This window comes from Fulmarus glacialis, unplaced genomic scaffold (assembly GCF_000690835.1).
Source record: "Fulmarus glacialis isolate BGI_N327 unplaced genomic scaffold, ASM69083v1 scaffold11869, whole genome shotgun sequence".
NCBI lineage: Eukaryota > Metazoa > Chordata > Aves > Procellariiformes > Procellariidae > Fulmarus > Fulmarus glacialis.
Window position 1 is genome coordinate 23,052 of NW_009235246.1, and position 13,896 is coordinate 36,947.

The 13,896-nt window shown below is 37.4% G+C and overlaps 1 protein-coding gene across 1 annotated transcript; it reads right to left on the bottom strand.

Annotated features, from left to right (window-relative positions):
• Window positions 1-147: 147 nt before the first annotated feature.
• LOC104072237 (ankyrin repeat and SOCS box protein 3-like) lies at window positions 148-13,822 on the bottom strand. Its single transcript, XM_009585955.1, is given in 10 exon segments — window positions 148-416; window positions 2,240-2,373; window positions 4,593-4,844; window positions 8,168-8,365; window positions 9,754-9,931; window positions 10,706-10,841; window positions 11,418-11,530; window positions 13,065-13,223; window positions 13,617-13,719; window positions 13,721-13,822. Coding segments are annotated over 10 exon segments (1,644 nt in total).
• Between the last annotated feature and the right edge of the window lie 74 nt (window positions 13,823-13,896).

Here is a 13,896-nt window from a genome sequence, read left to right on the forward strand (position 1 = left end):
CTTTTTAAACAAGTAACTCATAGAACTTCTAACAAACTTCTAGATATAGTATAAAACTACAGCAGGAAAAGACTTATTACTACAGTTATTTACAGTAGTTCTTCTCCGGTGCCTGCTAGTTGCCATTACAAAATCTGCAGCCGCAGATCACCTAACACCGGCGTTACAGGCGTCCCTCCTCTCTGCATCTTCAGCGCTGGAGTGACTGGTAGAGGGAGCTCCCTCCTCTCTCTGCCCCAGATAATCCTCTGCTTCTGGGATAGCGTTGACTCGCAGTACATCTAAGTAGAGAAGGTAGTCCTGGAGACAAGCTGGCAATGGCAATTCCCGGATAAACCGGTCCGATCGCAGGCGTTCACTCGTTAAAATGGACCGGATCTCAAGACGACAAAGATGAGACAGGGAAGGAATGAAGGCTGAAAAATTGAAAAACAAGTCAAACACTGAACAGGACACCATGGGATTACATCACTTGCCTATGGTTACCTGGTTTAGCTGGATCCCATCTGAACCCCCCAGTCTAACGAGGCAGAGTTCTCGATAGTGAAGGGCTGTTGTCTGCTAGAATCAGCATTTTCAGAACTTCCCTATAGGAGCTAGAAAAGTTACCTTAAACTTCTAGAAACAAAGTCACAAAGAATCATTTTATCATTAATCAGAAAGTTTCGTCTAACCGGCCTAGAACAGCTACCTGCTTGGGGCGAGAGAGGCTCATGCCACCTTACAAAAAATGAAAAATTAAGTCTATAAGTAAATCCAGCAACAAAGTAACACAAGGGAAAACACTTTTAGGATAAGTATTAGATGATAGCATGATATGATGCCAAATGTTCTAACATGTTGCTAAATAACTTGACTTAGGACAACCACTGTGCCAAGAGATACACAAACATGTCTGTAAATGCGCATTCGCTCAAACACAATCTTTCACATTATAGACCAACTTATGCTGATACAGAACTCTAGTGCCTCCAAACTGTCCTAGAGTGGCTTCTCCATTTATTTTATTCACACGGAATCTGTAATATTAACTGCAATTGTTTCTGTATTTCAGTATAGAAGGGTAAGTATGGCAGGTGTGTAACTCCACGGGACCATACGTTTTGCAAGCCTTCAGCTGGAGGAGTGAACACCAGTTCTTGAACTTTCCTGCACGAACCCTTCGCTTTTAGTTTCCTTTGCTCGCTCACTTGACCAGCTTATCTCAGTTCAAGTGCTTGGTATTTCTCAAGGGGGGAAGCCAGCCTCTCAGCACAGCAGCTGGCCTGCTTGCCCTGACTGCTCTTGGCTGAAAGAATGAAAAAGTGAAAACTCCCCCGCTCCCCTTTTTCCTCTCTGCTTTCTCTCTTCAGCTTTAGTTACTGGATGCTATTACAACACAAATATATTTACTAATAGCAAAGGAAACAAAGAACAAACTTCATCTAAATTTCCCCAAATAAAACCTTTTTTATTTTTTACTCCAAAGAGATATTCTAATTAGCTTCAACTATTCCAAAGGAAGTATTATTTAATAACACTATCACTTAGACATTTTAAAAATTATTACAGACCCTTTTAAAGAAGAATTTGCTTTGAAACGAGTCACTAACAAAGACATCTGAGCGCAGTTTTTCAGTAACATAATGCATAGGTCACAGTGCATGACCTGTATGTTAAAGCTGCTTTTCTGAAGGGTGAATGCAGTGAGCACTAGTGTTTTCCCGGGCAATCAATTATTGAATCTTTTTGGCTGACCACATTTTGATTACAGGAGTGACAACGAACAGCTAGATTTGTAGGTATTTATTATGATGATTTATATGGTTTGTATTTTAGTTACTGTCAAATGCTTACAGAACAGGATAGACACTTCATTGGAAATACAAATCAAATTAAAAAACATAAAAGCAGTGGGATATTGTCTAGAAAACATAACCAAGTAACGTTGATCATCTTCCCTTAAATATTCCAAGAGGCTGAAGAAATAATTTCAGAAGTGAGAATAACTGAGAATACCTACTTGAAACGTGCTAACTATGAATTGAACAATGTAATGAGTAAAATTCATTCAAATATGTTTTGCTTGCTTGTTTGTTTAGGGTAACTGCTATTTCTGCTCCCCAGTTTCTGGACAAGCAACATCTACCGACTATTGAACCTTCTTTGCCATCGTGCATTCGCACACAGAGCTGCTTCCCACTTACAGCCTGGAAGCTGACATACACAGAGACTTTTTTCCCCTAACTGTATTGCTTACCAAAATGGCTCTTGGGAGTCCAAGTGAACTTCTCTTTGTAGTCCGAAAGGTCTTGCTCTACAGCTGGAGGCAGTCTCTTCCAGTTCGTGAACTCCAGGATGAAATTAAGGGCATTCTCGCTCACAGAGAAAATCCTGCATAACAAAAACTCCCATAAAATACCATTTTACACAATAGCATAAATATAATAATAGAAACAATGCATAGAAAGCTTTACTATTTTCTAACAAATCCTTAACAACCTACATCCTAAGCCCAGAAACAGAAAACCATTAAAGGGAAATCCAAAGTAATTTTGACAGCACAAGCCTTTACTGATGTTATTTTATCTTCCTCCATTTCTTTTTAAAAGTAAGTTAGACTGTAAGAGAAAAATATCTGCTCTGAAATTTAAATGCCTCAGTAACAGGCAGCATTCTCCTCTGCACTAATTTCTTATTCCATTTCCACCTAAATTTTAATAAGGGGTCAAGACACCAGACCATTATAAGCATTACCATCACTTTTGGGGAAAAAAATGCACATATATTCAGCTACTTATTTACCAAAACAAAACGAAAACGTCAAAATTTGCAACTGTTTCAAACTCTCCTTCTATCAGAGATTGCATTTATATGTATTCAGAAATCAGCATGATTTACATTTCAAATCTTTAGCATGTGTGAAGAACTTTTAACAATAGCTTAATTGAATAAAGTGTATAAGGAGGTTTAAGTAACAGCAGGTAAACCAACTGTTTTAGTATTACACATGATGAAGAGCCATGCAATGTCATAGAACAGCTTCTCAGCTAGATGTATAGAATCCTGAATTTTCATATGAATGGAAATCTAAATGTTATAAACACACAAAAATACCAGACTAAAAATTTTTAATACACTTGCTTTTTACAAGAGATTCATGTCAAAATTATTTTATGTCCTTTCTAGTTTTTATTATTTCATTTTTCATATTTGACTGAACTTTCATACATTCACTGAAAACCATGCAGGAGAGAGATCTGATTGCCTAGGCTTTCTTTAAGAGAATGGTGATTTTACTTTTCCCACTGGTAATTAAAATTGTCAGTGCTCTAGACCGGCCAGTTTATGATTGATTATGCAGTTGTTTTGCACAAGGAGCCAGAGACAGTTAATGAACGATATGCACAAATGTCATTTGCTGTCTACTATCCTCTTGTTATCTTCCAGAATAGTTAATATTGAAGTTAAACTTACAAAAACATTAGTTTTGTAGATTATGATGTGATAAGCGTTATTTTAAAAAGTGGATATTTAAACAAAGGAAGTAATTGGTATAAAAGTATTTGTGGATTATGTAGCAAAATATCAAAAAGCATCATATATGATATACATGGACAGTGGTATTTGTTCACTCACTGAACTGCAATCTTGTACTGTGTTTACTTTTGCAATCACTTATGTCTTCTATGAATAAATATGATCTACAGAAGCACAGATATACCGTGCTTTATATACACTCCTCTAATTACTGTTCAGAAAGCCATGGATGCTAATGATTAACAGAATCTCACTAAGTCATAAATGAACACATTTAAAACTACCAGTGATATCTTAATCATGATATCTTAACAATATCTGAAATATAAATCAGTATTTAAGTAAACCTTAAAATCCAACTCCTTTCATACAGTTAAGTAATGCATGTAATGAGTTTATACATCTCACATTATGTCGGTAACAGCTGAGACATATGGTAGTAAAGTCTAAGCGTCATCTTCATGGACAAGAAAAAAAACCAGAAAAAAATACAAATATTTCATGATTTTACATGTAAGTTTAATTCTGTACGCCTAATTAAATATAAAACATCACCAAGCAGTTATTTGTATGTGGAAGACTAATTAAAAAAAAAAAAAAAGCAGACTGGAATTTTTGCCGCATTATTTTGTTTAACACAATCTCTAACTGCATCCGTTTCCTCTCCTCCTTGCCTTGGCCCAGTTTCACCTTACATTTGTTTCCCATCCCTCCTGACCTCTTTTTCAGTATTTGAAATTCTTACCATTACCGTATTATACATACACACGCAATTTGCAACTAAATTTGGGGGCTAATAAAAGATGTTTGATATAAAAATTGCGAAACGATGCCTTTCGCCAGGGTGGTGATAAAGCAATCTCCATTCTGGCTTTCTTCCTAAAAGAAATTTGTTTTACTGAATCCAGCCATCACCCGTCTTATTTCAGACTTCCCGTAACCCTCACCATTCCTCATCATGGCAACTGATTATCAAGTACTATCCTCTGAAAGTACGCGTTAAATAACATTGGCAACAGCTTTGCGGATTAGCGTACAATATTTAACTAAACAAGATAACATTATCTGCTTACCAGAATCTGCGCATTAAATTCACTGGATTAAAACCAGCCAAGAGCAGATAAGGCAGCCATCCCTTGTACTCCTCACGCGCTTTAATTGTGTAACTTATGAACTCCGACAATTGGTCCCCAGAAGGCAGCAAACAGCCCAGCTTCAAGAAGCGTTGAAACAAAGTAAACTTCTCATGGAAGAGGCAATATCCCAAATTAATCCCAAGTAAGGTGATCCCGTATTTCAGGAAAATATCAATGAAATGAAAAAACCTATCAACAGCACACAAGGAACAGGAGATCCTGTTAGTTTTTCCCCAGAAAGCACCTACCGTTTCACTTCTTTCCTCCAAGAAAAGCAAATTTCTTCTACCAAAAATCCCCCCAAACCAAAGAAAAACCCAGCATGCTGTTCTGACTGCAGTTCTGTCTGGAAAGCATCAGTTTAAAATGTAGAACTAGTTCAGGAGACCCCAGCCCCTACATTTAAGTCATTTGTTCTTTTTGTCCCAAAACTGCCCAAAGTCATCAATTACTGGTATCTGTAACCCAGAGGTATCACCCCACTGCTGATCCACCACGTGCTTGCTATAAGCAGAAAGCACCGTGCCCACTTGATTAGGTTTCACCTTAAAAATATGGCATACACAGTAGATGGATAAGTATGTGAAAATATCAAATGATTGTACCCCAGAACTTGGGGACCAGCCTAATGTTCAAACTTGTTAAGGGTTTAATTTACATCCAGCTGTATTTGCAGGAAGCTCTGCAACCCACTGAACTATTGTAAACATTTCAAAGTGTTTTTACTAAAATCATTTTATCATTATCAATTATAATATGGTAATATAATGAATGAGATTATGAATGAAAATTAGTGTGTTGCTTTTTAGTTAGTAATTAGATTGCACATTACTTCATAGAAGTGGTTTTGAAGTGGTGATATATGTTACCTGCCTCATTTACAGCACATTTTAGTAGTTACCTGGTCTGCATCCCTTCCTAAATTACTTATTATACACTAAGAATAGGACAGAAGGGGAAAAATTATGTCCAAGGATTTTTAAAGACAACTTCCCAGGAGCGTGTGATGAAAATTAGTAATAACAAACCCTAGGCGCTGCTTCACTGCACACCTTACGCGTCACTTATGGAGATACGGGAAAGCACATTCTGCCTCATACCCTGATGCGTGATTTCACATGCGCCGTTTTGGATCTGGATGAGTTCCTGCCTCAAGCAATTCAAAATCACCTGCAGCCTGACCAGAGATATAAGAGGCTGTAACAGGCACACTCACTGGGATGTGCTTTCACTATTTAAAAAAGAATAATTATGCCCTTGATTTCCCTCCTTGAAATAAGCCCTTTTAGTTCAAGTAGGATAAACTCAATCAGAGTATTACTGTAGTATTTTCACTTCAGGAACATTATGAATGACTGGCAAGTTATTTATTACAATTATGGCACCGCAAATTGATGGCACATATTTGGTAAAGTTTTTAAAAATTTTCCTACGTCAACTGTAAGAACATGTGATCCTATTAATTAATAGCATGCAACTAGTACACACTTTACAAACACATATATTCAAACGTATTCAGCAAAGAATATCCCAGCAAAGTTAATTCTTTCAACAGCTTTATCCAGGGGAAAAAAAGTACATCACCTTAAGACCATAATTTTTAATTATAACAAGCTTTCTCATGAAAAACAATTTCTCAGATAGCCTCTACACATGTGTGTACAAGCCTCAATTGTTTATAGGATTCAGGGCACCACAGCACATCCTCTAAATGTTAGTATTTTGGCTAAAAGCATTTGCAGGCGACAAACTTCTGAAATCTAAGAACGGTTAAAATATTGCATATTTTATTTTTCTTCCTTAAATAAGAGAGATCAGAGCAGGTCCCATGTGGAAGACAAGGGGCAGGAATGAGAAACTGAAATCATGATTCCCAAATGTAAGCCAGCCCCAAAAGCTATGTTTTCGCATCTGCTGGATAAACTGCTTTTTAATGGGGGTGAACTAAATCCACTACTATCAAAACCTCATTAATTTAAATGGCAGCACATAAGCAATAAATTTTGATCCATGTACATGAAATACTCTGTAAGCATCTGAGTTTTAAGAAGATTCAAAAGCCTTTATTGAAGATACTTTCCTTAATGCAGCACACTAGCCACTTAAGGTTACTTCGCATTAATATTCCCAAGGAGGAGTGTCTACAAAGAGTGAACTAACTAGAATTCTGGCAAAATATTAAATGATAGACAGCAATCAGCTGAAATAAAAAAGTTTTCAAATGTATTCTCTACCACATGAAATTTCTCTGTTGTTCTAAGGCGTAAAGCAGTTACCAGGTAATCGCTCTAAAGTCTCAATTAAAATCTAAAACATAATGAGATTACAGCTCTGTACATTCAGAGCTGCCAAGAAGTGACCAAGACTTGTTTCTCTATCTAGATTTGAGCTGTGGCAGTATTCAATCCTTTGAATGTTATTTTATACATTGAATCAGTCTGGGAGACCACAAGGCGAGTTTGGGGACAGCAACATCTAGATCTTTTACAGCAATAGCCCACTCCTCCACGAATTAATTTCCCACAGAAAAAGGAAGAAGAAACTTCTGTACTAAAGCGGGGGGGGGAGGGGATCAACAATAAGGACATGAAGAGCACCTCATTGACATACCATATATATATAAACTTCGGAGTAAGGCTTTTATACCTTATTATTTTTCCTCCAAAATTATAGCCTTTGCATTATGAAGTAAGCAGTTTTATTTGCTGTTGAATACCAGGGGTGTGCATCACTCACCAGGCATAAAAAGAAATGGGTCATGATCCAAAAGAATGTATCATTCAGTTTCCCAGTCCTCCTTACAGCTATAGTGTTGAGCTGATTAACTCTGCTTGTCTTGCGCACGAGACCGGCATACAGAAAAGGAAAACACTATCTTCCAATAACTCATCCTTACTGAAAAGAATCTGGCAATACCAGGGGTGTGCATCACTCACCAGGCATAAAAAGAAATGGGTCATGATCCAAAAGAATGTATCATTCAGTTTCCCAGTCCTCCTTACAGCTATAGTGTTGAGCTGATTAACTCTGCTTGTCTTGCGCACGAGACCGGCATACAGAAAAGGAAAACACTATCTTCCAATAACTCATCCTTACTGAAAAGAATCTGGCTACTTAAGAGTGGCATACAGAAAAGGAAAACACTATTTTCCAGTAACTCATCCTTACTGAAAAGAATCTGGCTACTTAAGAGTCCTTTTGATCCAATTACAGCATAGAGTCACGTTCCCAGAAGACAGAGACGTGTTGATAAGGCCTTCTGAAAGGACAAAAACTGCAATTGTGTTCTACAAGACTCTTCTTCAAAGAGCCAAGCTTCCCCTCGGAGATTTCAGTGAGGTTCTTCAGCTCGTGCACGCAATCCAAACCCCACGTACCATCTGGATACTTACAGTCTAACTGCAGCAGCTCAAGAATTGAGGAAGGAGGGCAGGAAAACTGCACATTTTAAAAAAGTTAAATAAAGGCCAACATAATTATGAATAGTTTCAAAATATAAAAGGTATGCTTACTCTTTTTGGAAGACCATACACATGGGTGATCTGCAGTCAAAGTTAAGGCACTCTTGAGCATCTGGACTGTAGCCTTCTTTAAGCAACATTTCCAAACATTCTTTATTACCACCATATACTGCCGAATACACAGGGCTCACTTTGCCTTTGCCTTTGTCACAAATTCGATCAGTAACTGGTATTAGCAACTCTAGTATCCTGCAAATATTTAAAAACACTATTTATTTTGTGATCTTATGCAATAATTAATTTTAAATGTATGGTCATTTTTCATATGGTCATTGCAACTTAAGAAGAAAATCCTACCTGTTTTTTCACTACTGAGTTTGCATAAAAGAACCACCTTTATAATTTCATACATAGACCCATAACAAACATTGTGCTTTGGCATGGATTTAGGCTGGCTATAAATATTTTAATCTGAATCAGAGACAGATATTTCCTATTATCCAACAATCCTTTTTACAGCAATAGAGTACCCCTGCACATTAAATCCAGACTTCATAAAAGTCTGGAAGCAAACTGAAAATGCGAGTTGCAAATAAAATTAAAACTTACTTCTGTTCAACAACACTCACTGAGATACTGAAACAGAAAAATCATTCTGTTTCATAGCTCACACCTCCGGTCCACATCCTTTCCAGCTAACAAGGATTAGTGACAAACATCAATTCCTTTGCTACTGGAACTTACTGGTGCTGCTCAGAGGTCGCCAGTTACATATTGTTGCAAAAGCTACGAAGGCAGCATTTGATTTAAAGACACTTCTAGTACTGACAACTTTGCTAACCCATCTTCCGTTTCTGAGAAAATTAACAAAACCCAGCTTCCTCAGCATCTACTATAGTCTGCCCTCTTCATCAGTTTGAGAAGAGGCACAAACTTTCGTGACAACTCAGCTGATGACCGCCTTTTGCTAGGGATTAAGATCAAGCATCTACTAATAATTTTGCAGTTAGGATCATCATTAATGTATTTGATTTTAAATGCTGTCACACATGTGCAAGTCACGGGGTTCCTGAGAGATGCTTCTCCGGAATGGCCTGCTACTCTGGGAAATTCCTTCCACTCTGGGTTTTCGCTACAAAAGGAATATCATTGGGATTGGGCAAAGCTACAAATGCATTTCTGGAAGGATTAAAGGAACTGTTTTCTGGCTTTGATTTTCTGGCTGGTTCAGCTAATGCATTATTTGCATATGATTACGCATGCTACTTAATGGTCAGGACTATAATTCCAATTAAGAGCTGTTCAATTCACGTATAAAGCATATGCTATTGTTATTTATATTTTAAAATGTAAAAGTAATACGGCTATTGAGTGAATTGGTATCTGATTCAGCACTGTGGAAACCTCCCTAAACTCATTAGGATGTTGATCAGACCCAGATTAGATGCTGAATTCAAAATGGTTGTTCACTTTGCTGGGACTACTAAGAGACATTTAAAATATGAAGACAATTAGAAATTCTAAACTACAAATCAGCTTGAGAACTCATTTTTCTTTCTTTTAGAGCTGAATATCCTCTTTGTCAATTAGGTTTTTATCACAGGATCTTTTGTCTGAATGTCTTTTTAATCACCTACTTTTTATGGCCCATTTCAGCCGCTGCGTGAATAGGTAACTGCCAGTTATCCTCGTTGCAGTAGAGATTTGGATCTGCCCCTCTAGATAACAGCAGTTCCACACATTCGGCGTGGCCCTCCTGCGCAGCAATCAGCAGGGGAGTGGCTCTGTCCTTCGCTTGACAGTTTATGTCTGCACCTGACAAAAAAAGCCAATTTACATCACCACTACACCACACAAAATAAACAACAAATTAATCAGTAGTTGGTTTTCACAGAGTGACTTCACAACACAACGGGTTTGCCACACCAATAAGGAAACATTTACTAGCATGTTGCTAGCTTTTTAAACAGTCAGTGCTTAACATTAACTCTGTCAAAGATCAGCACAATACGAGATAAATGCTGGAGGAAAGGCAATGGGCGAGGCAATCTTCTGATTGCACTTACTTTTTGAGATTTTCCCCCAGGTATTGGTAGATCAGTTAATACGACTTCTCTGATCAGGTCATGGCACCCTCAGGCTTAATAGTTACGGCAACTAGTTTTGGTTGTAAGGACACATGCTCTTAGACATATAAAACTTGTTCATTAGGTGAATGAAACTGTTGCTGTCACTTTATGACCAGAGAGAGATATCTTCACTTAGCCTGAACAACATCCAAGAGCAATGTCATCAAAATCAGACCACTAATGTAGTGCTATTGAGGTCTTCTAGAAGACCCTGACGAACCTTAATCTTTTCATAGTTTTGATTTATCATTTCCTACCATCACTTGCTGAAAACCACATTAAATTACTGAAACAAGATTTAAGCAATTAAGATGATTTTGCATACCCATCTGCCATTAAAATTACATTAAACCCACTAAAATTTGAAGTGATGAAGTGTAAAAGTAGAACTAAAATTTTATCTGGTGACAGGCTGATGCAAGTTTAAGAACAATGAAGCTAAATGAATGATCGCCATTACCATGGGATACAAGCAGTCTTAAACTCTCGAGCTTTCCATACTGAGCAGCAACAAACAAAGGTGTAATTCCAAAGTCATCCTTGCATTCCTTGCTTGCCCCTTTCTCCAGGAGTATTTTCATAATCTCAGTGCATCCCTGAAATAAATGTTTTTATTCTTAACCAACAAAGTGGGGAATTGACATAATCTATTTTTCCCACACATTCCAAACAGAAATAAGAAAAAACGCAATATATTAAATATTCTGAAGATGTACAGAAAAATTAACGGCAGAAAAAATTACACAAGTTTAATTTAACTTTTCACATTTGCTCATTTACATGATACATACAAGTGGAAATTAAATTAGTTTATTAGAACCATTAAGGTAATGTATTTCTATTCCGGAAATAGGTCATACATCTCACTGATGATGAGATACTAAACAGAACTCTTTCTCAAAAAATCTTGTAGGAGATTCACTTCCCAAATACAACACGCGAGCTTGTGAGTAACTGCAAAGCTTATAATACTTAAATAATCATTGCTTCCCAACATCAACATCTCACGTAGTTTCAGATACACTCTTCAATGCATTGCAAGCCCTTCAGCATTTAGACAACCTTATGACTGCTAGGGTAGGTTAGGAAAAAAAAAAAGGCAAAGAAATAGAGAAATTATCACTCCGAATACACCAGTTACATGGAAATTATATGATACACTTACAGGTTACCTGAAAAGAAGCTTGGTGCAAAGAATTCCATCCAGACCAAGAATGAGGTCCTTTAACATTCGCTCCATGTTGGAGCAGAAACTTTATAATGTCTGCATGTCCATTTTCAACAGCTTCAAATAGAACAGTAAAAAAAAAAAGAAGAAAAAAAAAAATTCTTATTGACTGGATTTAAAGAACTTATTGAAAAACTCAAATGGTCTCACCACTAACTTCCTGACATAATAATCATAATTCTTTTAAACTTGCCTTATATATGCTTACTTGCCTTTTACAGTTACACCCCCCAAAACAGAGTTGGAGAATGGAAATTTATCCACAAAAATTTTAGTTAGACTTGTTAAAATTCCACCTACACTGTGCTAACACACATAACAAAAGCAAGTTTCTCTCCTCCCTCTTTCCCATGGAGCACAGAGACAATTCTGCGGCAGGCACCTAACTGCATGAGTTGCAACGGCCTCCCAAACTTGTGAAGCCCAGTGGCTGTCGTACAACAAATTCCCCAAACATAAACTTGTTTTTAAAAAGTTTAAAACTGTTTTAAACACCTATATAAAATTAATTTATGGTGTGTACATTTAATTTATGATAATGCATTCATTGACAAAGCCTCCTTTAGCATCCTGATTCATCCTCGAGTTTTTGCCAACAACAACTCTACCAAGGCACATTTCCTGTGTAACCGTAAAAGCTTGATACGGTGATAAATGACCTGCGAATAGTTGCTACTGATTGAATAATTTCTAGAGTGTTAGCGCAGGAGCTCGCCAAAGGAGTGCCTCTGCCTTGTAGTACTCAGTGTCCAACGCAGAGCTGTGCCATAACCCCATTATATAGTCTGGACTAAGCTGACCATAAACGTTTTCCTTTTTAAAAATCTCTTGGATACACAACTCCAGGACTGTTCCCCGGCCCTGTCTAATCTATGTAAACACTTATACATAGTGTTAATTATCATTATCCAGTGTGCTTTTAATGATGATTTCCCCACAAGTGCTACCTGTTACCAATTGTTTTAAGCAAATAAGCTATTTAGTTGCTTAAAAATAAAATGGGAATAGACTTGTAAACAAAGGTAATGTGGCAGCCATGATGTTTGCCTGGGTACGGAGGTGAGTAAAACAATAAGCATATTTTATCAGATGATTTAGACTCTGAGGATTCACTATAACAGAAGTTCTAAGCATTTAATTATGTCAAACATAAATCATAGAAAAAATACTAAAATAATGGACCTTAATTGCTAAACTAGGAATTGCAAAAAGAATAAGAGGTCTTTTCACATAAGAAGTAGGGAGGAATTAAAAAAAAAAAAACAAAAACCAAAAGACAACTTGAAACATCCTCATACAGATGTAATCCTATACCTCTTAGGCCTTTTCTGCGCTAGAAAGAAACAAAAGGCGAGGGAAAACACCAATTTGTTTTTACAATTTTGTTTTAAAACACAGTCTGAAGCAGGTTTATCCATAAATAAGAAGTAATCTCTAGACCCACTCCATCTCCGAGTCTAAAGCCTAGTATTTGGGCTACAAAAATATGAAACATGATAGGCAGTGAATGAACTCTGGTTAGTTTAAACTCAGTGAATAAGCTATTCCCCACTCCTTGGCTGTTCTGAGACTTCAAGAAAGCTCGTGTCACCTAGGAACAGTGCGGTGGTTGCTTCGGTGGTAACTTCATTGGGGTCAGCCCCAGCTTCCAGAAGAACACGAACACTTTCCAAAGACCCGTGGCGTGCCGAAAGGTGCAGTGCACACATCCCTTCAAACGTCTTTGAATTTATGTAGTCATCAGATGGAGCTACAAATAAGAATAATGGAGAAAAAAGAAGTATATTTAGCAATGAATTACAAAACACAGTTATTTTCTTAAAATAACTGAGTTATTTGAGATATGGTCTACAGCATATCCACAAACGTGCTATTATGAACTCTTTCAAACAGCAGTGTCAGTTATTGCTGGCCCTACGCAGATACCCGCCCTTGGACAGAGAAGGTAAAGTAGAATCAAATGTCATTCACAGCCTACAACATGCCAATTTCTCTTTACCATAGCTAGGCAGCAGCTATGAAACCACACAGAAATTTACAAAACAAGTAAGAATATGATGAAAGAAATCTATTTAATTTATATTTTATATCGCAGGGGAATTTAGCAGAAGAATCGCACTACTTCACATCGAATTTTCCCTACCTGCACGAACTAGCAGCCTCAGACATTCACTCGAATTGTGAGCTGCTGCTTCGTGGATTGGCACCCACCCCCTGTTATCTGGAACATCCATGCTGTATCCCTGTGTATCCCTGCTTAATTAGTTTCCTCAGCATTTTAACATTTCCTTCTCTGGCTGCAAGCCCCACGGCAGAGCATCGATCGGAATAGGCCTCCGTGAAATCCATCCCTGTGTACGGCAAACTCTGCGGGAGGACGGGGAGAAGAAAAAAGGGAAGGAGAGGAGGGGGAGGAAAAAAAA